Source organism: Podarcis gaigeae, assembly GCF_964106915.1.
Source record: "Podarcis gaigeae genome assembly, chromosome: 16".
Lineage (NCBI taxonomy): Eukaryota > Metazoa > Chordata > Lepidosauria > Squamata > Lacertidae > Podarcis > Podarcis gaigeae.
The window spans coordinates 38821861-38848478 of NC_139693.1; the positions used below are offsets into that span (position 1 = coordinate 38821861).

General features: G+C 42.7%; 2 protein-coding genes across 6 annotated transcripts in view; one reads left to right on the top strand and one right to left on the bottom strand.

Moving 5' to 3' along the window:
* The window catches only part of VPS37B (VPS37B subunit of ESCRT-I), a 31689-nt gene extending 7541 nt beyond the window's left edge, over positions 1–24148 (top strand). The window contains exons 2-5 of one of the 3 annotated variants that reach the window (XR_014559105.1): positions 13333–13504; positions 14307–14389; positions 16901–19822; positions 19858–24148. Coding sequence is in view for 1 of the 3 variants with exons in the window: in XM_083717637.1 (XP_083573763.1) it covers positions 13333–13504; positions 14307–14389; positions 16901–17395 (750 nt within the window). In the remaining 2 variants the exon portion in view is untranslated. Of the gene's footprint in view, positions 1–13332; positions 13505–14306; positions 14390–16900 lie in introns of all 3 variants that reach the window. The other 2 variants (XR_014559106.1, XM_083717637.1) reach the window with 2 other exon arrangements.
* Positions 23368–26618, bottom strand: part of HIP1R (huntingtin interacting protein 1 related) — a 67555-nt gene continuing 64304 nt past the window's right edge. For all 3 annotated transcript variants that reach the window (XM_083717006.1, XM_083717007.1, XM_083717008.1), the window contains exon 32: positions 23368–26480. In XM_083717006.1, coding sequence (XP_083573132.1) covers positions 26442–26480 — 39 coding nt within the window. In that variant the 3' untranslated portion in view covers positions 23368–26441. The remainder of the gene's footprint in view (positions 26481–26618) is intronic.

Here is a 26618-nt window from a genome sequence, read left to right on the forward strand (position 1 = left end):
TATCTGCTGTATTTCTTCCTTTGAAAAATAGCTCAGCAAGATCATTTTAAATCACAAAATGTAACTTTTAAAATTGGTCTCAGTGATCAGTTGCATAAGTGTGAAACATTACTGTACCTAGCCTCAGTGAAAAGGCCCAGTTCTCTTCTGTAAGATATACAGTGCAATCCTATGCTTAACCTACTCAGAATCAAGACCCACGTGAGAGTTGGATTGCAGTGATGCAGATATATTTTTGCTTCCTTTGTTTCTACTTTATCCTGGATTTTTCCAGCCAAGTGTTCTGAATATGGCTTTGAATTTCAGTATTTTGCTGGGTTTGCCGCTAATTTGAAGCTGGGTAATATATGTAAAATTGGTTCCACATCCAAGTTTATGATGCGCTTTTTATTCCTCAAGGTGAAGAGTTATGTCTCAGAATCCTGCAAATGAGTTGGACTTTTGACAAACAATAGTCATGGTACTGATTTGATTCCTGCAGTAACATGAACCTACTCCAAATGATTCAAGTTAGAGGACAGGTGGAATTCCTGTGGAAGAATTCCTACTCCATATTTCTAGGAAGCTTTTTGGACTCACCGAGTGCTGTTTCAAAGGGGCTTTTAGATAAAAACATACACCACCTTAAAATAACTTGGTACAATAGAATCTGAGCCGCCTGTCTTACGTAAGAGGGCTTCTCCCTCTGCGCTTTGTAAACAGAGGTCACTTCCTTGTTATATAGAGAACAAAAAATGTCTGGGTTAGGGAGGGAAGAGAGATACCAGGATGTGCTCTGTTTGCAGTCAAGGCAGGGACACTATGGGTCATTAAATAGCAGCATTGCAGAAAATTGTCCTTTGATTCTTCTGCAGTCCTGTTAGATCTCCAACTTTTGCAGACCAGAAAACCTTTCAATGCTTTACCCACTAATTTTTAATTATATTTGTCCCCCTTCCTGCTTTGTCTCTAGGACAGAGGTGAGGACCCCCTTTTCTGTTGAGGGCTGCATTCCCCCTAGGTTGATCAGGATCACATGTAGGCAGCGGGAGGGACCACTCCTTTATCTCTCTAAGGTTGCACTGTGGGGACAGTAGATTCCTTTGCTCAGAGATCTGAAATTATTACTTGCTAGGGGACTCCCAGTCCCCCCCTCCCCGGTTTCTTCTCCCGGCATGAAATTAAGTGAAAGGCTGCAGGTTCCCCACTCCTCTTGCATGACCAGATGAAAAGGAAATGTACTCATGGTAGTTCTTATGCAGAGTCAAGAAACGGTACCTACTGAAATTCCATCTTCTACCCAACTCCTGGACGTACAGAAACAGAACATGAAATGTTATTGACCCACCTTAGGTCAGGCATACCAGCTGAAGGTAAGTGCACATACTGTCTAATAATGAGAAGAAACCCACACTTCCAAAATTCCCACCACAGTCTTTCCTAAAACAGGAAGTATTTCCTACTGTTTCTTTTTGTGAAGTTGGAGAAGGGGAGTTGATGCTGCAATCCATTCTGTTCAGTGATAGAGTGCACAGGTCAATACCCTGAGGAGCTTACAATATAAAAATTAACATAACAGAAATGATGAGATGGGAGGCAGGGGTAAACAGGAAGAGTACATTATGCCACCCATCAATTAAATTCCCAGAGTGATTGATAAATAGAACAAAGCAATAAAAACAAATAGTAAATATATGGTGTCTGTTAACAGGTACCTAAGTGCTAAGGTGCTAAGGTTTGGTTGTAGTAGGGCATGGGAACTGGGGATTGAACCAGAGGGTTGATAGAGAAGCGTGTGGGGAAGGGGAAAAGCAAGTGAGAAGTGTCATCACACAAGTGGGAGGCAATTCCAGGCAACCAGGTTGGAGAAAAGGTGCAACTCTTTAAGGGAATAGGAGACTTTCAGACGGCTGAAGGTGGTGGTTCCAGAGGAGTAAAGGTCATGGGCACAGGGAGGTATCCTCACAGAAGAGGAAAGAGAAGAGGGTCAAAGCCTTGGAGCACATTGAAGAGTAAGACTCTTCTGCTTGATCTAGAAACAGATGTGGCAGCAGTGAAGGAAGTATACCAAAAAGGCCATGTACACAAAAACATCTGATTCGGTTGACTAAAAACATATCTATCAGAGTAGTAGTTAATGTTTTCTGGGATTGTATCCAGCTGCGTTTTTTGTTTTTTACTGTTATGTGGAAGTATGTGAACTAAATGTGCTGTTCTAGTATTGGGGCAGGAGAGAAGGGTCTCTGAAATTAAAAATCAAGATTAACATTAAGCAGCTGCTATCCTGGTAAAAAGTTGAGAGTAGTTGAAAGACTCCTTTGTTACTATTATTTTTAATTCTTATGGAAATGTTGACAGAATTCCTTTCTGTAGCTTCTCCCAAAGCAAGGTTATGATTATAACTTGGTTTGCCAGATTGTGATGAGCAGTTGGGATTAGTCTCATTCAGATATCACATTTCAGAAGGTATTTCTAGTTGTACCCTTAGTATAGTTCCTTGTGGGCCAGCATTGTTTCCCACAACTCAGCTTGGCAAATCCTGCGTATGAATCACTATTTTGTAGTTATCTGATAATTTTGTGGTAGGAAACTTGTTTTTACATACATCAGTTTTTCCCCTTCTCCATTCCCCCTTCAAAACACAAAATAAAGTATATTATTGCAGGAGAGGGGAAGGTCAGAGCTCCAGATGGCAGCTGCTTGCTAATAGGGTTATTACTTAATCATAACCTACAGCGAAAATACCCAAAATCCTACCCTACTCTAAAATAAGTCTAGGCCTGCTATCTAAGCACTTTTGTTTAAGCCCTCTGAATAACTCTTAAGATTTTCTGAGAGGGGAGAAGTGAGCCAGTTTTCCTAATCTGTTTAACAAGAGAATCACACAGTTCTGAAGCAAACTGGAGTGCAAGCCCATCTGCACCTCTCTACACACACCCACACACACACACACACACACACCCACACCCAAATGTGAGAATGGAAATGTGATTAGTGTCAGTACCTCAGCTGGACTTTGCACTCGTAAGTGCTTTGCTCCAGTCCACAGTGATACAGGCAGGGCATGAGCAACCATTGCAAAACAGTAAGATCCAACTGGGGTTTTCATGGCCCATGTGCACCTGCAGTTTGAGTCTCTGTTGTGCCTGTGTTAACCTGTCCTGTCCACTTTAGGCTTACTGGTCAGCCTTCTATCTGAACCAGTAGTTCAGTTTAAAAATTGAGCTTGTTGGGTTTTGCACACCGCACCTTCCTAACTTTGATCCAAAGTACTGTTTATATAATTAGAATCCAGTCTGTTTTGAAATCTGGTCTTGTTCTTATCTCAGGAGTTTGTTCTGTTTTCCTGCCTTGTTGGCAGATTATAAGGAACTATTATTAGTACAAGGCTAGTTTGTTTCTGTTAGGCTGGCTTGCTTCCTTGACAGAAAGGTGTGCTTTTGAAGAATTTTACCTTTCCACCAAATAACAGTCAAACCTCGGTTCCCGAACGGCGCCGTTTTTGAACATTTCGGCTCCTGAACGCCAAAAACCCAGAAGTAAATGCTCCGGTTTTTTAACGTTTTTGGAACCCAAACATCTGGCGCAGCTTCCGCTTGAGTACAAAACGCTCTTGCAACCAGTTGGAAGGCGTGCCTCAGTTGTTGAACGTTTCGGAAGTCGAATGATCTTCCAGAACATATTACATTCGACAACCGAGGTTTGATTGTATTCCCTTTCTTATTGAATTACCCCTTTTCTTGGCGCATGTGACGTGGCCTGTAGTTAGTTTCCAATTTGGATTGAATCCAGATTGTTGCTTGTGGTGTGCTTAATCTTTCCCTCAGCCATGATGTGAATGTTACCAGAGTTCCAGCATAAAATTAATGGGGCCATAAAAGAGGAGAATGTTCCCTCTTCTGTCTGGAAAGGTCCAGAGGGAATTTGCTTATGATACCATTTGGAAGTTTGATTTTGAATCCATTGCATTGCTAATATTCCAAGGAGTCTTGTCCATTCCTTTAAATTTCACTTCCATTTGCAAAGCAGGTGGTAAGTATTCTTAGCTAATCAGTGTAAATTGAACGATGTCAGCCTCTTTTTAAAAAACTGAATTTGAAAATGTTCCATTTCAGTCCTTTTTATTTTTTTGTCTTCATATTTTTAGTTGAATGTAAAGAAGTCCCCAGCCAACATTTTGTTGTAATTCCTTGAATCTCATTCTTTATAAAAATGGATTTGGCTTCCTTTTATATACCATGTTAGACTGAAATAGTCAGGTTTCCTTCTGTTACCTCTGAGGATGTGGACAGGCTCCTTGGATGAGTGAAACTGACCACCTGTCTCTTTGATCCTGGCTCATAAAAGTGAGCTGGGAAGGGCTGAGCAATGGGCTCCATGGGGTGGTGAATGCCTCCCTCTGTGAGGGAGTCTTCCCACACCTGCTTAAAGAAGCAGTTATTAAACCGCTTCTTAAAAAACCATCTTTGGACCCAGTCAATATGGCCAACTATCGCACAGTCTCAAATCTTCCATTCTTGGATAGGGTGATTAAGCAGGTGGTCACTGAACAACTCCAGGCACACCAGTCGTGATTCAGGCCTCATCATGGGACTGAAACTGCCTTGGTTGCACTGGTTGATGATTTCTGGCAGGCTACACACCTAGGTGAAAGCTGTTTCCTGGTCCTGCTGGATCTCTCAGTGGCCTTTGACACAATTAATCATGACATCCTTATGGACCATCTAGAGGAATTCGGAGCTGGGGGCACTGTTATTTAGTGGTTCTGCTCCTTCCTCCAGGGTCATGTCCAGAAAGTGGTGTTGGGGGATGAGTGTTCAGATCCCTGGGCTCTCACTTGTGTGGTGCCTCCGGGCTCCATCCTCTCCCCCATGCTTTTTAACATCTATATGGAGCCACTGGGAGAGATCATGAGGGGGTTTGGACTGGGCATTCACCAGTATGCAGATGATACCCAGCTCTACCTCTCTTTTAAATCAGAATCAGTGAAGGTGGTGAATGTCCTGTGTGAGTGTCTGGGGGTGGTAGGAGGATGGATAGCAGCTAACAGATTGAGGTTGAATCCTGATAAGACAGAAGTACTGTATTAGGGGGATGGGGCGGGCAGCTGGGGGGACTCCCTGGACTCTGAAGGACCAGGTGCACAGCCTGGGAGTCATTTTGGACTCACAGCTATCCATGGAGGTGCAGGTCAATTCTGTGTCCTGGGCAGCTGTCTACCAGACCGTCTGGTATGCCAGCTGAGACCCTCTGCCCGCAGACTGTCTTGCCAGAGTGGTGCATGCTCTGGTTATCTCCTGCTTGTACTACTATCTCCTGCTTGTACTACTGCAATGGGCTCTGCGTGGGGCTACCTTTGAAGGTGACCTGAAAACTATAATCCAGACTGCGGCAGCTAGACTGATGACTGGGAGTGACCACCAGGACCATATAACACCAGTCCTAAAGGATCTTCATTGGCTCCCAGCGTGTTTCTGAGCAGAATTCAAAGTGTTGGTACTGACCTTTAAAGCCCTAAACGGCCTCAGCCCAGTATACCAGTATCCTTCCTCATTGTTCAGCCCATACACTGAGGTCCTCCAAGGGTCTTCTGCTGGCTCCTTCACTGCGATTAGCGAAGTTACAGGGAAGCAGGCAGAGGGCCTTCTTGGTAGTGGCACCCTCCCTGTGGAACACACTCCCTTCAAATGTCAAGGAAATAAACAACTATCTGACTTTTAGAAGACATCTGAAGACAGTCCTGTACTGGGAAGTTTTTAGTGTTTGATGTTTTAGTATGTTCTAATATAGGCTGTGAGCTGCCCAGAGTAGCTGGGGAAACCCAGCCAGATGGGTGGCATATAAATAATAGTTGTTGTTATTATTATTATTGTATCTCATGTTACTGTTAACTGCAGCTCAGAACAATAATGAATTGCAGCATTAATCCACATCAATCTCTGCTGAATATTGAAAAATGCAAATAACTCTCAAAGCCCACAAAATTAGTCGAGGATGCTAGTCACAGTTGATAATTTTGGGTTTATAGGGACCTGAAAGTCCATATATATCAAAGCGGCTCTGGTTTGTGGTTTTTACAATACTCGAAAGCAAGGTGGGGAAATGAAGGTGGGGAAGTAATTTTCATCAAGCCTTGAAAAATTAAGCGTTGCCAAGAGAAATTGTTCAACTGTGGCCATATCACGCTACTATGACTTTGGATAGGTTCATATGACTAAATGTGTATTGGACTCCTTTGCTTTTAAAGGGTTTTTTGTGTGTTTGCCATTGAGAAAGGAAAATCAGCCAGTGCTTTGTGTGCTCTTAAATAGAGCCGTTTCTTATGGTTGTTATGAAATTCTTCAATGCGATGTCACTAAGAGGTGGCTGGGGGGGGGGGGGAATGCACATTTCTTGTGTTCTGCTCTGTGTTTGGCAGGGACTGGGGTGAGGTTAGACTCCAGCTCCCATGAGGCTTAGCTATACTATATTGTCTGTATATAAACCTACAGTATTTATGTAGGTTTTAAAAAAAGTTTCTTTGATTTTCCTGAAGAAATATGGACATTAAACATATTTGTTGCTGTAAACATTACTGAGGCAGTGTGGTTTATTTCTGAACATTTAGTAATAGCGCTACATAAATAGAACATTAATTGCTGTGACAGAGGGTGCAATTGGGTGTTGTAATGCTGTAAGTGGGCCCACAGCTTATTCTCCACTGGTTTTTGAGTTGCTTATATAAATGCCCCTGCACATTATCTTGGAAGCTTTGCTTTCTGTGATTTTACCTTACAAAAGAGCTTTATAACAAATGGATATATAAGCTAAACTTAATATGGGTAGAACATTGAAGCTTCAGGCCTCGGTGAGTTAGCCAACAAGTGATTCTTATTAGCAGAACTGGTTGGGTTTGGGGGAAGTGAGAAAGCACTTCAAGTCTGAAAAGCTCTGTAAGTGGTAGAAAGGTGTTTTAACATGCAGTGCTTGACAAAGAGTTCATAGGTGGTAAAAAGTTATTTAGTTCTAGGAGTAAGAAAAGGGAATTTGTAGGAGCAGAAATAGACAGCAGTTGCCATTATGCGCCTAGTGACATTGAGGCCTTCCATCTGTCCACGGAAAGCTCTTCAATCTGAGCAGGCAAAGAGTAAGGTTACCGTCATAAAGCTTCGGTATGCTGATGACAATGTAGTGTGCGCACGCTCAGAGGATGACCCCAAACCATCCTAAATATCTTTGCAGAAGCTTACGAAAAGCTTGGCCTATCACTCAACATCCAAAAAAACCAAAGTGCTGCACCAACAAGTACAAAATAACCCCTCTGCAGCGCCACAAATCCAACTCAATGGTGTAGCGTTGGAAAATGTCAATCACTTCTCCTACCTAGTCACTTATCTTTCCACAAGAGCCCACATTGATGCCGACATCCAGCATCGCCTGAGCTCTGTGAGTGTGGCTTTTTCCTGATTGAAATGCAGCATGTTTGAGGACCAGGACATTCACAGGGAAACCAAAATGCTTGTTTACAAAGCTGTTGTACTACCAACGTTACTATATGCTTGTGAAACATGGACCACTTATAAACACCATCTCCAACTCCTCCTACTTGGGAAGACAGGCAAACTAATATCAATGTACTGGAAGAAGCAAAGATCACTAGTGTCAAAGCAGTGATTCTTCAACATCAACTTCGTTGGACTGGTCATGTTGTGCGGATGTCTGATGATCGTCTTCCAAAGAAAGTATTCTATTCCGAACTTAAAAATGGAAAACGTAATGCTGGTGGTCAACAAAAGAGGTTTAAAGACTGTCTCAAGGCAAATCTAAAAAAATGTAGTATAAACACTGACAACTGGGAAACACTGGTCTGCAAGCGCTCCAGTTGGAGAACAGCCTTTACCAAAGGTGTCATGGGCTTTGAAGACACTCGAACTCAGGACACAAGGGAGAAACGTGCTAAGAGGAAGGCACGCTTGGCAAATCCACACTGTGATCAACTCCTGGAAACCAATGTCCCCACTGGGGTTGTGTGGATCCAGAATTGGCCTCCACAGTCACTTACGGACTCATTGTTAAAATTGTGTTTATGGAAGACAATCTTACTCGGCTACGAGTGATCGCCAAAGAGAAAGAAGATGATATTGAAGCCATGCCAAGACTTCAGCTTTGAGAGAACTAACATAAGCATGTTAAAGCTAAAAAATCCAGTTTTAGTTTGTCTAGATTTTCTGGATGTGTATAACTAAAAATAATAACGTTTTGCTACTGGTATCCTCTAAAGGGATGTTCGGACAAAGATTGCCTTCTCTTGGCCGCAGAATTCCATGGTCATGGCATGGGTTTCTTGAGGATAACTCAACCTGAGATCATTCTCATGTACCGTATTTTTCGCTCTATAACACGCACCTGACCATAACACGCACATAGTTTTTAGAGGAGGAAAACAAGAAAAAAATATTCTAAACGAAACAGTGGATATATGATTTTTGTGGTTCATGCTGTGGCCACAGACATGTGATCTGACGGTGAGTTTGGGGTAGCCCAATGCAAAAATCCTGAGGATCCATGTGGATCCATGCTTTGTAACCACGTTTTTGCGCCATTGCGGCTCCATGAAACAGTGGGTGCGTGTGTTTTTTGGTGCAGGCTGTAGCCATGGATATGCTATGTGATCTGATGGTGAATTTGGGGTGACCTAGTGCAAAAATCCTGAGGATCCATGTGGATCCGTGCTTTGTAACCACGTTTTAAGTGGGGAGGGAAGGAAAAGAACTCAAGGGACAAGGAGCACGCGTGGGGGGTGTGGAGAAGGATGCTGCTGATAATGCAGGAGAGGCTCCTCTCCGGCTTTGCTCCTTTAGAACAAGCAGGCTCTGCGTCTCTCCCTCCTCCCCGGCAAGGAAACCATGATAGTAACCACTCTGAGACAAATCAAGAAAAATTGCGACCAACACTCTCCCCCAACAAGCGCAGTGAGGTCAAAACACACACACACACACGCAGAGAGGGAACTGGCCCTAAAGTCGCAGGGCGCTGGGGGAGTGAACGGGAAGCAAGAGAAGGAGAAGGAGCCCTCACACACAGAGAGACACACAGAGTGTCAATTCTAAAGTCGGAGGGACAGCGCAGGGAGAGTGAACGGGAAGCAGGAGGAGGAGAAGGAGCCCTCTCTCTCTCTCTCTCTCTCTCACACACACACACACACACACAGAGTGTCAATTCTAAAGTCGGAGGGAGAGCGCAGGGGTGCAGGGAGAGCGAAGGGGAAGCAGGAGGAGGAGAACGATAGCTCAAGCATACACACACACAGCCCCTACAGTGGCTAATCCAAAATCGGACAGCAAAAAACTGCAGGCAGGGACAGAGAGTACGGGGTTGTTTTAAAGCAGCCAACCCCGCTCTGCTTCTCTTCCTCCTCCCCAGCTCGGCTCGCTGACAGGAGCCGCTTACACCCGCTTTGCTGTTTCAAAGCAAGCCACGGACTGCTCACAACTGCAGCAGATTCCCCCGCCATCTGTAGGCATTCGCTCCATAACACGCACAGACATTTCCCCTTACTTTCTAGGAGGAAAAATCTGCGTGTTATGGAGCGAAATTTACGGTATATTACTTAAAGTATATTTTACATCTTTTATAGTCATGCTTGTCCCTGTTCACATGGTCAAGAGTTTCCCCAGACATTAAACTGGAATCATTCTGAGCAAGAGTAGGGTGCTTGCTAACCCAATAATTTGTGGCTTAGAAGTTAGGTGCCATGACTGATAGGAATAGAATTTGACAACTCCTCCTGTCCCAGTAATATATGGGCCAACATATAGTCTTGAGTTTTCCAGACCCTTAATGTGTGGTACAACTTAAGAGAAACACTTTGTACTTACAGGTTGTTTAAAATAAAATAAGACACAGGCATATTCTGCTAAAACTGGCTACTTGCTAGCTAGCTGCCTCCTAAAATGGAGCTGAGGCACCGTAAAATGGCAGGTAATCACATGAAGTTGTCTCATTAATCAGATTCATCACATAACTTACTTCGTGTCCTTAAGTTGTTAAGCTGAGCATTTTTTCCTGCAAGCAGCAGCTAGTGATGTTGACAGGAGCTGGAAACTGCATAAATATAATGAGATTGGGTGGGACATGCAGGGATTGGGGCTATAAATTGCTGGGTTGGAGAGGAACGGAGCTGGCATGGGGCAGATCTGCTTTATTGCATCCCTGCTTTTTTTTTGACATGCTGTTCTGCCACACTGTGTCTGAACTTGTAGGACGTGCTTGAGGATACAAAAAGTCTTTAACTAGTATGAGTTGCTTCCTCTGTTGTAGGTAGGAAAAGCTCATGAACTAAGCAACCCAACTGCTGTTTCATAATTGACTCTTATTTAGAATCTAGTAATAAAAAGGACAATTACATAATTCCCCTCTCCTTGCCTAACATCAGTCATTAGCTTGGTGGAGTTTATCATAGTCATTAATGCATCACCTCTTTTATGGGAGTGTATTCCTTGCTCATCAGTTTGAGGTCCCATCTGCACCATACATTTAAAGCAATATTTCACCACTTTCAAACAGTCATGACATCCCTTAATGAATCCTGGGAACTGTAGTTTGTTAAGGGTCCTGAGAGTTACTAGGAGACCCCTGTTCCCCCCACAATACTACAGTTTACCGAGTTCCCTGGAAAGAGGGATTGATTGCTAAACCACTCTGGGAACTAACTATGAAGGGAACAGGAAGCCATGAACTGCCCTGAGGGTGGTTTATAAACCCAGTGCTTTTTTTCCCTTTAAAAATGTTTAGGGGTATTCTTATTTCGACTCAAGAAAATCACTATTTTATAGTTCAAATCGGAAGAAATAAATACAGTAAATGGACAAAAGTACAAAGATTCACAAAATGTTTAGGGGTATGCGTCCCCCTGTGTTCCCCCAGAAAAAGCACTGTATAAATCTAATAAATAAAATAATAATTATAATTATAATAATAATAATAAATAAACAAAAGTAGTATATAGTACTACTTTAAACATCTAGTTCAGATGGGACCTTAATCCTAATTTCAAGTGTGATAGCCTCTCATGTGAGGCCCTCTGGCGTCCTTGATAATTTTTTTACTTTGGCTGTGTCCCACTCACTGTTGGTGTATTTGATGGTGTATTCGACACTTAGTGCACAATCATTTTAAAATAATGATTTTATATTTAATTTAATTATTCTAAAAAAATAATTTTGGGGAATGTAATGTTGCTTTTTAATGTCTTGGAAAGCATATTTTGCCCTTCTTGATGTAACTGTGCTGGCGAAACCTAGTAAGCTTTAGCTATTGCTCCCATGTGACAAGGAAGCCGCTGGCAGGAACACTCAGCTTTGTTAATTTATGGGGTGGAAAAGTAGTCCTATATTTGCTACATTTGCAAACCCATGTGTGCTACCAGTTGGGAGCACAGATATATTTATTGCTTCTAACTGAAATATTTAAGGTGATAATGCTAAGTTATATGCTGGCTTCTGAAAGCTAAATGTCCAGAGTCAGTAGACATTAGCTTGGGGTTTTTGCATAATATAAAAGATTTAGTTGGGAGTGAGTGAGTTAGTGTGTATAATGTCCTCTAGATATAAAAATAGATGGGAGAGATAGCAGACAGATGAATTGGAAATAATTATTAAGAGCAAGTCACATAAGAAGACTTAGTGAAGGGAATCATGCAGTGAGCCATATATAAACAATTTATATAAAGAAGAAATCCACTCTCTAAATCATACGCTTTCCATTTTTTTCTTAGCTTAAGTAGATCCTAAACTTCGGGTTTAAGGAATGTTGGTGGATTAGGCATAATTAAACTTGGAATACCCCCCCCCAAAAAAAAACCCATTCAGGAGTGCCATCAAAAGAGTCTGGCTTGATGAGATCAATAGCCCACCTGACTAAGCACCTATTTCCCACAGTGCCCAAATAGCTGCTGTCCAGTTCCCAATTCACCACCATGGGTCTTTCAGCAGCTATTAGCCCTTTTTCTCCAGGAGGCCTATTAACAGGATAGGATTAGATGGGAGTTTGGTGTGATTCATTATGTGATTCAACATCTTGGATGGTGTTTCAATTTGGTGGCATGATTCAGCAGAGCACTGAGTGTACGCACACCCCAGTCCTTTTCATGTCAGTGACACAGTTTTTAAACATGCATCATTTTGTGACACAGTAATTCCGTTTTACTAGCAAACCAGAGGTTAAATTAACCCCTTTCCAGCCCAGGGAGGAGCGTGGGGAGCTTTTGCAAGACACACCTACACACTGCAGCTGACACGCTAACATATTGCGACACTGTTTGAAAAGATCTGAGGTAGATCACAAAGACAAGAAAGTAAAATCTGTGTAACACTGGGTTGTGATTGGAATTGGTGGATGTGACTAGCAGGCCCCATTAATTCCAGTGAGTTCACTAGGAGTAAATTTAATTGGATACAGTCCATTTTGTGTAAGGCTTGGCAGTACCTGATTTACTTAATGTTCTCCTTCCCTTCCCGTATTTGTGTTACCTATCAGATTGTAATACAGTTTTTTAAATTTTATGCTGCCTTGAATGACCGACAGAAATTGTGTGGGTGTGAGTGTACATTAAAATGTAGGAAGCATATATAGGCAACAAATGAAGATATCCAGTCTTTTTTGAGCGCAGCTTATGTGCATGCTAACTCCTGAATGCAATAAAGAGCTCTTTATCAGATTTGTATAATCAAGGAAAGAGGGCCTTGTCCCCCCTGTCCCATTAGAGGAAACAGTATCCTACTGTTCACTTCTGCTGAATGACTGAGTTCAGATCTTACAATTTCCCCTTTGATCTACAAATCTTATTAGAGATCTCGTGCGAGATTCTGCCAAACCAACGTTCCATGTAGTGTTTGGTTTTTCAAGCCCCTCTCTTGTAAACCTATCTTCTCTCTCTGCCCTCCCTCATCCACTAGATTAAAATGGCAGGTTTATTTTTAGAGAGTTAGCATTTCTGGCTAGTCTGATTTGAGGCTGCACATACAGGCTTTTTCATGTGAGGCTGAAAATCCGATAGCAACACATCCTTTCCTCCTGCTAATTAACACCAGTTCTGTGTGTTTTCACTGGGGCCCCTCATTTTAATACCTAATGCTGCCTCTAGGTCACAACTGTCTGTGTTGTTCTGCAGTCTTTTGTCGCGTCCAAATCCTGCCATCTCCTTCCCTCACCGGAAGGGGAGGAGCTAATGTTAGCTGGTCCCATATTTTCCTTTGCTGCAACTAGGTAGTGTACCTGCTAGTAGACATCTAGCAGGTGGTGTTGACTACTATGTTTAGTCAGTAATAGAATCCTTAGAAATGTTGCCCATTTAACACTTTCTCTCTTTTGCAGGCTCAAAACGTTCAGCTTAGCAAGGACATGACTCTTGCCAGCAACCGCAGCCTGGCAGAAGGCAATCTCTTATATCAGCCAAAGCTGGATGCCCTGAAGGCTGCATTGACGCAAAAATATCAAGAACTGCAGGTTATCTTTGAAGCATATCAAATAAAGAAAACGAAGTTAGGTAATGAAGCCTTCTTTCTGCATCTTCCTGTTTGAAGTGTCTGGCAGAATGGGCATGCAGTAGAACTCTGTGGCAAACCATACTTATCATTCCTAAGTTGGTTGGTGTAAAGGCATACAGGGTGTTGCTGTCTAAGGGTCAGTAGAAATGTAAGTAGCTGAGGCTGCCACATTTATTCAGTTAGATCAGGGATGGCTGACTGGTGACTTCCCAGGTGTTTTTGAACTGCAAATCCCATTAGGCTCAGCCAGCATGGCCAACATCTGGAGAACCGCAGGTTAGCCACCCATGAGTTACCGTATTTTTCGCCCTATAGGACGCACTTTTTCCCTTCCAAAAATGAAGGGGAAATGTGTGTGCGTCCTATGGGGCGAATGCAGGCTTATCCCCCCAGCCCTGCAAGCTCTGGGAGCGATGGCGAAGCTGCGCGCAACTTCACCATCGCTCTCGGACTCTCCAGGCTTCGCGCAGCTCTCTGCGCGCCCAGCTCTCTCAGTGCGCCTAGGCTTCAAGCTTCGCGCAACTCTCCGCAAGCGGTGGGAGCCCAGCACTGGGATCCCACAGCTTGTGGAGAGCTGCCTGTTCTGGGGGCTGGGGTCCGGGGAAGCTCGGGCTTCCTCCCAAAAAACTAGGTGCGCCTTATGGGCCGGTGCGTCCTATGGGGCGAAAAATACAGTAGATCAACCATTATTGGGGATATTTTTTATTTTTTGAATTATTTTCCTAAAATGTCTGGAGTTTAATATTTCATTTAGCAATTTTGCTTTGATTAATATCTCTTACTGGTTTTTGTTCCATTTAGACCGACAATCCAGCAATGCTTCCTTGGAGACCCTTCTAGCACTGCTTCAAACAGAAGGGGCTAAAATTGAAGAAGACACTGAGGTCAGTGAAAAGAGCCTAGGAGATGAAGTTGCCAACCTGCCTCTGGCACTGGAAGACCTCTTAGCCCCTCTGGGTTCTCAATGCAATCTTGCAAGCTTATCACTTCACCTCAAAGAGCTTGCAGAAAAATACAGATTACTCTAACAGCCCACCGACGTAAATATTTCCCTGAGTATGACTGTTTCCACAGGACCGCTTGAGCAGTGGCTCCACTGGGAAGTAGGGGAGGGTGTCTCATGATAAGGAGTTTTGCTGGAGCCCTTCTGAACCCAGGATTCAGTGCTGCAGCTTGACCTTGTAGAAGTGGGCATGTGGCATTATTCCTCCTCAGATTTAGCCAGGAAATGGGCATGAAAATCTAGCTGGGAGGACAGAGCAGCTTGTCGGAGCACTTACAGAAATTGTGCTCCTGGCTCTGTTGGTGAGTTGAATTTTGGGCACTGCTGGACAGTTCCTTCCATCTTGCTTGGTCCATCACCAGCCTGTGATCTTAATGTAGTTCAGGAGGCCACAAGCACTGCAGATCAGTGGTGTGGGGCACAACATTTCCCCCGAAATATTTTCACAGAAGATTTTCTGTTCCATAAATTCATTACTATGAGTGGGTACTAACTGCAAATCCAATATTAAGTGAGCTTGGTAGTTTCAAAGTTTTGTTTTATTAAATGATAGTTAAATCATTCTGTAGGGTTGCAAATTTTTACTGGAAAAAAATGAATTGGAAAAATTGTCCAGAGCCTACATAACTGCCACAGATGGCAGCCTCCTTGCTTTAAACTCTATCCTTGCTTTAAGCTGCTTAGGGTTGAAAACAAGCAAATTCCTTTGTCACTGCACTACAGAGTTAGTGCAGAGAACCTGGCTGTATCAGTCACATTGTGCAAAGAAATAGCTGCATGTTTTCAAGGCTCTGTGTGTGGTGCATGTAACACAATTATGTAAGTTGGCTTAAATGCCAGGTTCTTGGCAGAAAAACAGTGCGAAATTTCTTAAGCAAATCATCTTGAGAATCTTATATTAAAAAACAAAAAAGTACTCTGGTAGTCATGGTTGCAAACATATGGACAGTGTCTAGAGGTTCAGATCAGAGAGGGAATGGAGGAGGTGAGGGGCAGAGGTTAATTTCCTTGTTCTCTTCGATCCCAGGCTGTTTCCAGTGCCTCCAAGTGCCTCAGAAGCCTTAAGAAAAGCTAGTAGTAACTTCTGCAGGAAAGAAAATCCCCTGAAGATGAAAGAGGAGTGGGAGGAAAATAGTCAGCTTCAGACTATGCACTGATAGTCCACTGTTCCTCATGGCTGTTCTTCTAGCTCTTTGCTGGGAAAAACATTCTCCTTTATTACTTTTATCATTATTTATTAAATTTATATCATAAATTTCCAGGGAGATTTGCAGTATATACAGTAAGCATATACTCTCACAATATTCACGCCATCTGTGTAACTTGTTTCATGTGTCCAGTTTGGAGTAGGGAAGAGTCACATTCTCTGGCATAGTTCAGAGGGGGAGTCCCTGCCTTGCATGATGAAGGTCCTAGGCTTAATCTCCCTGGTATCTCCAGGCAAGGCTGGGAGTCAATGTAGGCAGTATTGAGCTAGGTGGACTACTTGGCCTGGCTCTGTATAAAGCAGCTCCATATGTGCCTGTATACTTAAAATATCCATATTCCTATTAATATGTTCCCAGTTAGCTTACCCCGTGGCCTTTGCACAACTTGGCTGGCCATTTGGAAAATTATGTCACGGTACATTCCTGTCTCTAACAGACAGGGAAACACCAACTTAACCCTCCTAGCAAAAGCCACAGGGAGGTGATTATTGCTTTTATAATGCTGCTTGGATGCAGATCTGTACTTGAAAAGAGCTGATGACACACTGCCTCTTAGCCTAACCTACCTCGCAGGGTTGTTGTGGAGATTAAGTGAGGAAGAGGAGAACCATGTACACCTTGGAGAAAAAATGCTGGGATACAAGTGCAGTAAACGTTTTAAAAAGAGCTGCTCAGTGTTTCAGAGGCCTTACTGATCTGTGGCAGAGCATCATGTTTTGCATGTAATTGGTAGCAGGTTCAGTCCTGGTATCTGCAGTTAAGAATCTTGTATAGTGGGGCTGAGAGCAGTTTCGGTCTTGAGTTCCTGCCAGTTACAGTAGGCCCTACTGAGCCACTGTCTGGCTTCCCAGGTAAAGGATTGAGCCTTGGCAGCGCAGCTCATTGGTTGTGCTGCTGCAAGCTGAGACAATGATATTCTTTCATTTTGCATAGGGATGGGTCACCTGTGGACCTCCAGATGACTATGGACTACAATTTCCATCATCCTTGACACTGGCCATACCAGCTGCGGCTGATAGGAGCTGGAGTCCAACCACATCTGGAGGCCCCCAGGTTCTCCTTCCCTGTTTAGCAGAAAGAGATGCAGTGATGGATGGAGGCTTGGAGTAGATTTGTTTTTTGATTAGGGAATATATTTCTGCAGTGTGTCCCTCCCCTAATGGTGTGTTTGTTGTTTGCAACAGAACATGGCTGAGAAATTTCTGGATGGTGAAGTTCCATTGGACACCTTCATTGATGAATATCAGAGCCAAAGGAAACTGGCTCATTTGCGACGCGTAAAGATAGAAAAACTCCAGGAGATGGTGCTGAAGGGACCAAGACTTCCCCTGGTGCCACCTCAGCCGAGAGCCACTGAAACACCACCAGCAATTCAGACTTCAGAGGCAAATGCTGCTCCTTCTGTTGTGCCTCGCCGCAATCCTCCACCGCCACCCCTGGCGCCAGGAGTCCCAGCAGGGCGCTTCCCAACTCCCTTTACAGCAGCAATGAATGCAGGACCAGCCCTCCCCTATTCAGGTGTTCCATACCCTCCACTCCCCCCTCGAACAGGAATTCCATCTACTACTCAAATGCTCCCTCCGGGATACTCAGCTCCATTTACCCCACAGTACCCACCAGCGTTGCCCCAAAGACCACCGCCTCGCCTCCCACCAAACCCTGGCTTTATCCTACAGTGAAGATGCCATCATGCCCTGACTCTTGTGTTTTGGTGCTGAACTTTTTACTCTTTATCTCCCACAAACTAAACCTAAGTAGTGGCAAATCTCCAGACTGTGCACACAAGAAATCATAGCTGACAACTTGTGCATCAGTGCATCCTGCAAAACATCACCATGTTTTGTTTTGTTTTAAATCAACAACCGCATAAAACACTTGCTTAGAAGGGCGGTGGGGCAGCCGAACTGTAAATTTGATTGTTTCCATATTAAGTGGGAACTTGCATAGCTCTTAAGAGATTTCAAGTCAGTGTGAAATGACTGTGACTTCCCAAGGGATCGTGTCTCTTTCTCTACTTGATTTGCGCATGAAGAACTTCAATCTATTTCGGGGGGGGGGGGGGATCTCTGTTCTGATCTTTTAAATGGTAGCTGTTGCATATACATTCTGACTATGAAAACACAGTAAAATGGACCAGCCAGCAACCCTGGTGACTCGGTGCTTGTGCTGGGTGTTTGCTAACTGAGGCTTTAGCACCTAATGCAGGACAAGGTGCTTCCCATGCTGAAGTAATCCCATTCATTTCAGTGAGATGATGCCAGTGTAAGTAGGTCCCTAAATTGCCTTTTTTAAATGTGTGGTAGGGATCAAACTTTTTTTAAACATGATGACCTCCAGAAAGTCTCAGGATTTAAAAAAATAAGTATTGAATGGACACCCGTTTTTCCTCCTCTTGTTGGATCTTTGGACCAGATCCAAACTTTGTATTTTGTTCCATTGGATACCTTCTGCAACCTCTCCATTCTGCTTGCTGTCACCCTTCTCTCCTCATCAGTCTGTCTCTTAAATTCCTTCATTGTGGCATGTAGGGTAGAGGGTCGTCTTAAAAAGGCTTTTGGCCTGTATTGTCTTCTTGCATTGTGGAGAGCAAATTCTGTCAAACACACTTTTGTGTGTCATGACTTCTGACTAATCTGTTGGGCAATTAGTTCTATTAGTTTATATTTTCATCACATCTTGGTCTTAAGCTAAAAGTCCCACCCCAGTGGAGAACCTCAAATCTGTTTCATATTGAGCCAGGAGAGAGCTTTCTCTTCCCTCCATGCCCCTCTAGTCTTCCAAACCTTTTGTTTCTTAAAATTGAAGACCTGCTTCCATTTACAAACTTTTCTAGACTGACTGCTCTTGAGTGAATCTTGGCTGTTAGTTTTTTGTATTTCATTAACTTTTGCAGTCATGTGACAGCTTCAGAGTCTTGAAATTTCATTGTTGCTTTAGTCCTTCTGGGGGCTCACTCTTGCTATCAGATGGGTCTCTGTGTCAGAGCCCTGAATAACAGCTAAATATGCTAAATGCAATTTTTCATTGCATTGGAGTTTCTTCCAAGAGTCTAGCAGAGGGCAAAAGATTGTAGAGGGATTAGCACACCAATTTCACGTCATTGCTCATTGGCGTGTTTGATTGATCTCTCGTTTTAATAAGCGTGGATAGCTGTAAAATGAATAATGTTTCAAGAGTGTTTGGAGAGGGACAGTTGTTGCTGAATTCAGTAGGAAATGGTTCTGAGCCTTAAATTTTTCAGGGGACTCATCCACATTCCAGGTCAAGATAACCTTGCTGATTACTGTCTTTGTATGCTCTTGCATTCTTCAGCATAAAACTAGCAGAAGCTTACTAAGGAGCCGATGGAGAGAAAAAAGAAAAATCTTTTGAGGTGTGATAGAGGTATAGGGTTGAATACAGAGACAGTAGTACTTAACACACAATGTAGTTAGAGCAGACTAGCTACTTCTGCTCTCAAATGCTTCTGTTACCAGTTTTCCCATAAGCCTTTCAGCGCAGCATCTTGCAGGAGTAGTTTGTTCTATACGGGGCTATGAAATTAGTTGAAGCGAAATGCAGATTAAATTGCTGCTGCTCTTTCTTTGTAGTCAGCAGGATTCCCTTGTATGCTATTGAATGGTGTATCTCAAGGTAGCTGGAATGAGTGTGATTTTCAAACTGGCCACCATTAAGGAAGCGCCTCCTCTAGTCTTGCTGCTGGCGTCCTGCCATAAGCTTGAGCCATGGTTGAGTTTGGGTTGCATTCAGACTTGGGCTTATGGCTTGCTAGGAACAAGATTTGTTCTCTGGTTTGCTGCTTGTGGTTTGTCTGGGGGAAATAAACCATGGGCCCAGATTCGGATGCAGTGCAAAGTCATGGGTTAGTTCATAGCATTATACCATCTTCCTCAATTTCCTCCCTCTTAACTGAGCTAGGAAAATAGACCGGGGAATTCTAGCTATGAACGCTGTTGAAGTGGATGAGCAAGACCCCCAAACTTGTGTCTATGCACTAAAAAATTATATAGGCTGTAGAAGTAAGAAGAAACTGATGTTTACAGCTACAGCTACTTTAATTCCAAATTAAGTAAAGTACGTGTGTGTGTGTGTGTGTGTGTGTGTGTGTGTGTGAGAGAGAGAGAGAGAGAGAGAGAGAGAGAGAGAGAGAGAGAGAGAGAATCTGCATTGGACTTCAATAATTTGTGGCAGGAAAACTTGCTTCAAACTAATTTGCGGCTTTGTGCATCTTGACTGTGAAGAACATGGAAGTAAAACAGTTGCCATCCATAGGCAGCTTCTTTAAAGCTGCTGTAGCGACACTCTTCATTTCTATCAGCTTTTCACAAAGCATGCATTTCTCACAGCTCAAGAGTGCAAGGAGGAAAGTGTGAAGCTGTTGGAGCAGCGCATCCATTAGCAACCTGCCTTAACTGTTTTGCTGGGGAAATATCAAGAAGGCCTGTTGTTAATGCATAATGCCCTTTAACACTTACTTAAAAACTAACCAGCCAAGCTGCAGTTGCCAATCTAGACCTCCTTATGCACCCTCCAACTTTCTTTCTGCCACTTTCTCCCTCTCCCCCCCCCCCCCCAGTACGCCATCCTAGTCTGTAACTGGTGCCCTTTTTGTTATGACAGGAGCTAATTTTTGGTCAGCTTTGCAAAACAAAATGGCCATAAGAAACTTTATATTGTATCATATTTACAATCTTCTGATCACTGCCCCTTTTGGGTAAGCTGGCTAAAAGAGCAAAATGCAAAAACCTTTCAGCCTGGAAGCCTCTTTCTTCAAGCCATAATCTTCTGTTGGAAGATAAAAGATGAAACATGGGAAATCCGTGTGCATTTGTGCCCGTCCTTGAACTGCCATTTTTCTGTTAGAGGCCATTCACACTTGCCTTGGAACAGGATATCCTCTTCCCATCTGGCTGTGGGACTCTGAGGCTAATTCTGCCAGGACCAAGATTTTGATCTTGGTGTATGACTAAGTCCTACTGTGTAAATCTTGGGGAGTTGTGAAATTCTAGCTTGATGTAGGAAAAATGGTTTCTAGGGTCTAATCAGGTATGAGCTTTTAGTATTCCATGGATGACACAAGATCTCTTTTTTAAAAAAAATGGTGACAAAAGTATACCTGTATTTGCTGAATTCTGTATCTATTATAATTTTATTTGGGCATGGTAACTTGAGTTTTGCCCTTTATTCATTTTCATTTTCTATGCTGCTTATTGTGTGTGGAATATGAACCTTTGGAGGTTGGTGAATTTAAAAAGTTGGTTCCTTTAATCATCTGTTCATAATTTTTCTTGTAAAGGATGCTTCTTGTGTACTCGGAGGTGCATGGGGGACTTCTGTGAGTCACTTCTGTGTTCTAAAAGATCTAAGGGGGCTGAATGAGTAAGACACATGACTTAATCCTAGACAGAGCCATAAACTGAAGCTTCTGAAACAGCCTTTGAATAATTGGTTTGTGTTTCAAATAAGTTGTCTGTTACTTGTTCAGATGAGTCATTTGAATGCATTTTGGGGTGCCAGAGTGGCTTGTGAAGGCCATTCCGTGGTTGTAACACTACTTAATTTTGAAGATCTGATTAAAAATTCTCCCAGAAGTTCAGTCTTGGGTGAGTCTTTCAGCCAGTCGTGTTACTCATTCAGCATGATGATAAGTCCTCCTTTTTCCAGCAACCAGAATACAAACACTGGAGCTAATGTAGCCATCTTTTTCCTGCTGCTTCAGAGCTCACATTTGAGTGCCTAAGTGAAAGGCAGACCTCTCTTTGGTGCTATATCTCTGTCAGTTGCCCCTCAAATTAGACACAATGTAGGTACCAATTATGTCTGCCCACCCCTTCAAAAATAGGTTTTGTTTAACAATAGAAATTGGTTGTTTGTATACTGTTGGCTATCTTTATTCCACCACCACCCTCAGCATTACACGCTCAGAAGAAAAAAACTTGAGGCGATTGTCTAAATTGAGGTAGAAATGTTGACCAATTGAGGCAGAGGCATCTTAAGTTCAGATAGCATGTGCTGGGCTGGTGGTGGAATTACTGGCATTCTCACAGATTCTCCAGGGCTAAACGGGTTAAATATTTCTCTAGTTTGTAATGGTGGTGTAACCTTAGTTGATAGCTTCTCATGTGAGCATCCTTTGTGCGCAACAGAGGCGGCCAGAAGCCCACTTACAAATTTCACAAAACATATTTATATACTTTCTAAAGTGTTTTTAGACAGTGATTGTCCCTATCAAGAAAGAACCCCAAAGCCCATTACTAGTTTTTAAAGAATTTTTGCCTTTTGAAGCAGCAACAATGTATTTTGCAATTGCTGGACTCTTCAGGGTTTCCTCATGGAGAAAACAACCACACTACCAGCAACAAAAGTGGGCTCTCTTTGTATCCAGCAGCAGTGCATCGTGGCTGATGTGTGCCTTAGGATCACTGTTTGTGACTTGCATATCTTTCAATTCAGTGGCCATTCAATTGTCTTTTTCTAAGGGCTCCTTTCTGAGGGTTTCTTTTTATGATGCAGGATTTTGAAAGTAAACAGAAGGCAGTATCTGCAATTTGCTTGTGGTGAGAAGTGTAAATATGTGGTTGGTAGCCGTTGTTACTAAACTGCTGTAATCAAGGAAAAGGTGGGGAGGGCTGATCCAGTAGGGCTTCCGGTGAGCAGGCTGGTAAATCAGGCCTGCCAGAAGAACTTCTGTTTGTCTCAGATGTGGCAGTTAAAGGAGGATGCAGGCAACAGCCACCTGGGGCTCTGCAGGGGGAGGAAGGTGTTGCAGTTGTGGCTTAGGGGTTATCGCTTGGCTGGTGCTACAGTGGAGCACCAGTTAGATGTCATTGTGTTCAAAACGGTGGTAGCAGGAAATGCAGTTGTTAATTGTGCAAGACATACTTCCAGATGTTTCTAACTGCATGAAGGAGGGCAAGATCTTTTGTTCCCTCTTGCATGGTGGAAGTCCAAATGTTCAGCAAAATGTTGGGGGATGAGCACAGAAAGCAAACTGTCCTGTGAAGTCCTATGAATGCAATGCTTCTTACGAGAGAACACTGTTGGACATTTCTTCTGATTAAGTGGGACCTGGGTGGAGATGAAACCAAAGGAGTCAGATGCAAATGGATGAAAGATTTCTTCCCCACCAATACCTGCTGTTTGCACCCTGATCCTGCACTCCCACTTTCTTCTATTCTGCATTCATACAGAAGGAAGTATTACATGTGGGGTTTGGCCACCAGCAACCAGTTGTGGGGTAACAAAGGTGAGAATGGCATTTGAATGGGAGGCACTCCGCCGTGGGTCGGGCTTCTTGATCTGTAGGCCACCTTGTGAACACGTGTTGAGCAAGCATTCCCCCTTTATGGAGTAGACTTGATTCCAGTAGTGGCAAAAGATTTAGGAGCCGCCTGGTCATAACCTTCTTCAAAACACTTCAACATATGACTTCAGATGCCTGCAAGTGGCAAATGTTACCTGAAAACTTTACAAGTTTTTTTTATAAACAAAAGCAGTTGAAGCTCAGAAGCTTAAAGAGCGTTAGAATATAAACTGTTTTAGTGTTCCATTTCAGATATTACTCTTTTGCTGACCTTTATATAAAAAATTGCAAATGTGTTTTTGTTCATTATACCTGTATTGTGCAGCTAGTGATGTTTTTTTTAAAAAAAAAAAAACACCCATTGAACATACACTATTGTGAGGTGAAGAAAGCCATACTCCCTTGGCAGGGTTGTGTGTGTGTGTTTTGGAGAGGGGAGAGCCACTTTTTTTATATACACAACTGTCTTAATTGCCCTTTCTATAAGAGTATACACATGGAGGGATGTCTGCTGTGAAAGGGAATTTCACAGTGTACTTGCTTGACATTAGACCATGCCTATTTCGTAATTGTATATATTGTGGGGAAAGTATAAGTGGATTTTGCTGGATTAGCTTCATACATCCAGTGGTAGCAGCAGAATGCAGAAGGGGTGGGGTGGGGTTAGTACGTAAGAAGAGTCAAACTTAGGATAGGTAACTAGTTTTACTAAGGGAGGCTGGCAGTGTATTTAAGTCCAATAAAGAAGCAGGTGTGTCAGATGCTGGCAATTTGGTAGGCTGTATTCTGAGGCATTATCCTGTCGCTTGTGCCTCAGTGGCAGGCTGCCTGACACTTCATCCCAGGGTAAGCTAGTCTTAGGAAGACATGCAGCGTGTTGCCTCTAACCCCCAGAGAAGCTACTGGATACTTTTAACTAAGCCTCTAGCAGAATCTCACTTCTGGAAGTAGGACTGTTCCTAATGTAACAAGTCTGTAAAAGTTTCCTTTGTGCTATACAACTGATGAGGATGTGGTTTCAAAACGAGCTTCAGTGTTGAAAGCCGTTTGTTTTTCTTGTAGAATTGGCTGTTAACAATTTCAAGATTGCAGTGATTACCGAATAAAAAAATGCTAGATTTTGTACAAATGTGTGTCTTCTCAAAATTACCTTTTACAACTCTTACAGTCGCGGGGGGGGGGGTACACCCTTTTTGAATTCTGTGGGTTCATATATGAGGACATAATCTTAAAACCTGCTTAGGAACAAATTATTGTTAAGTAAATACAATCTCAGATGAACAATGACACATGACACTGTTCCATGATTTATTTAACAGAAATAAAGCCTAAATGGAGAAGCCATGTGTGAAAAACTGAGTACACTTTAGGATTCAGTAGCTTGTAGAACCACCTTTAGCAGCAATAACTTGAACTAATTTTTTCATTGTGGAGTAATTTTGGCCCACTCTTCTTTACAATGTTGGCATTTGTTTATGCACAGTTCTCTTAAGGTCCTGCCACAGCATTTCATTTGAGTTGAGGTCTGGACTTCAACTGGGCCAATGCAGCACCTTGATACTCAAAACCAGAGAATTCAAAGAGGGTGTACTTTTCCCCATGAGTGTACATTGTGTGATTGCTGCTCAGTAAAGTAACACTTTGCCACTTTGCTTTCCTCTCCCATTGACAAGGATGGAAAAAAGTGACTGAGCCACCTAGTTAACCGTCAAAAGGGAAATGTATTACCTTGAAATATGTTAACTATGCAGATAACTGCTTCTGTGCTTAGGCTGGTTTGACTTTGTAAAAGAATACTGCAGCATTTAATTTTGACAGCTACCACTGTTGGAACATCAAGGCAAGAAATAACCCATTTGTTTTCTCAGACATTCACACAGCAACTTCAGTATCCTAACACACCACTTGTCTTATTTTATTGCTTATGTACAAGAATACCACAAAGTGTAAACAAATCAAGGCAGACTTCCAGCTATTTGCTTAAAATGTCATTGTCTTTGCTCGTAGAAACACTCCAAAGGAGCAATTTGCAGGTACAACGAGCACCAAAAATAATGGCCATGGTTCAGTTCCAATAGCAGAAATCTTGCTCTGGCTACAATTCTACTAGATACACTTGGCAAGAGGAATGTCCCAGTGAAGCTACCTTTATATAGAGTCGGCCTGAAGGACTGAACTTGGCAGTTGTAAAATACCTGCTCAGCAATATCATTAATGGCTTAAATGGAGAAGCCAAGCTGGACAACTTGGTAGAGAAGAGGCCCATATGTTGAAGCCAGCCAGCTTCAGGGAGATGGTACTAAGTAAGAGTTGTAAAAATATGATCTAGAAAAATATCAGGAAAACAGAACACTGAACAAGGTTTCAGGCAATTAATCCATTTTAATAAGCTAAATAGTCCTATTAAAATTTAGCATTTGGTTCATTTCCCACCCCCTTAGCTTTCCTATAAGTTGCAAATCCTCCTGCTCCCCACCACCACCCCTATTAAATGTCAAATTCTACAATTGTTTCCATCAGTGATAGGAGTTGGGTGGTTGTCGTTTTTTTACATTTTATTCCTAAATTGGAATTTTATAACCTTAAACCAGTGTAGACTTTTTCTCTGCTTGCAGTGCTTCTAGAATTTGTCAAACCTTTCTGTACAGTAAATAAATCCTATTCCTTTTTAATACATATACAAAAACTGACAGTCTAAAAAGATTGTTATCCTTTTCAGAGTTTTCATCCTGGGGGAAACATTTTTCAGCCTGTAGCATAAACACTACAAAGAAATCCAAACAGCCTACTTAAAAGGGGGGGGGGGGAGAATCACATTTCTTTAAAAAGGCTCCTGTAGTACAGTGATAGGTACACCAACGTTTACTCGAAACAGCACAAGATTCCTATTGCTTATAAATAACTGATATCCACAAAGTAAACTTTCTCCCCTCACCCTCCCCTTTCTTCCCATTTAGGATCTGTGTTCCACATAGGTAACAGGCAGCCTACAGTTGCTTTAAGAAAGCAGTCGTTCTAATACTACAGATCAGGTCAAGCTATACAATTCAAAGGTACCGTTGCTTCTTTCTTGGTCAAGGAAGTAAGTTTTCAGTGTAAAGGCAATGCCAGACACAAGGCAACTGAGGATTTATCCAATCTGCATCTGTTTAAAACACAGACATTTTTAAATGTTGGAATGTCTATAGTTCAGGGCCTTCCAGAGCAGCCCCATCTCTGTGGAAAGGCAAACAGTCTTTGAGTCTTCCACCCAGAAATCTGTTGCTTGGAGCCTGCAGGAAAACAGCAGGCAAGGCACAGCGCCTGAACTCCTCCGGGCAGCAGGAAGAAGAATCAAGCTGGCTAGAAGCTGAATCCCACATGCCCTTTGCTCCTGCTGCTGTTTTCTTCCTTTCCAGGTTGAGTCGTTTGCCATTTACACCTTAGAAGTTGACAACATGTGCCTGGAACACACCATCCTCCTGAACCAGGTACAGAAAATGATAAGATATGGATCGTTACTACCCAACTAACAGAAATTTTAATGCAATGAGATTTTATCAATCTATTTGTGGCAACTGTTTTAAGACACACACTGTTTTTGGATGACGCATGTCAGT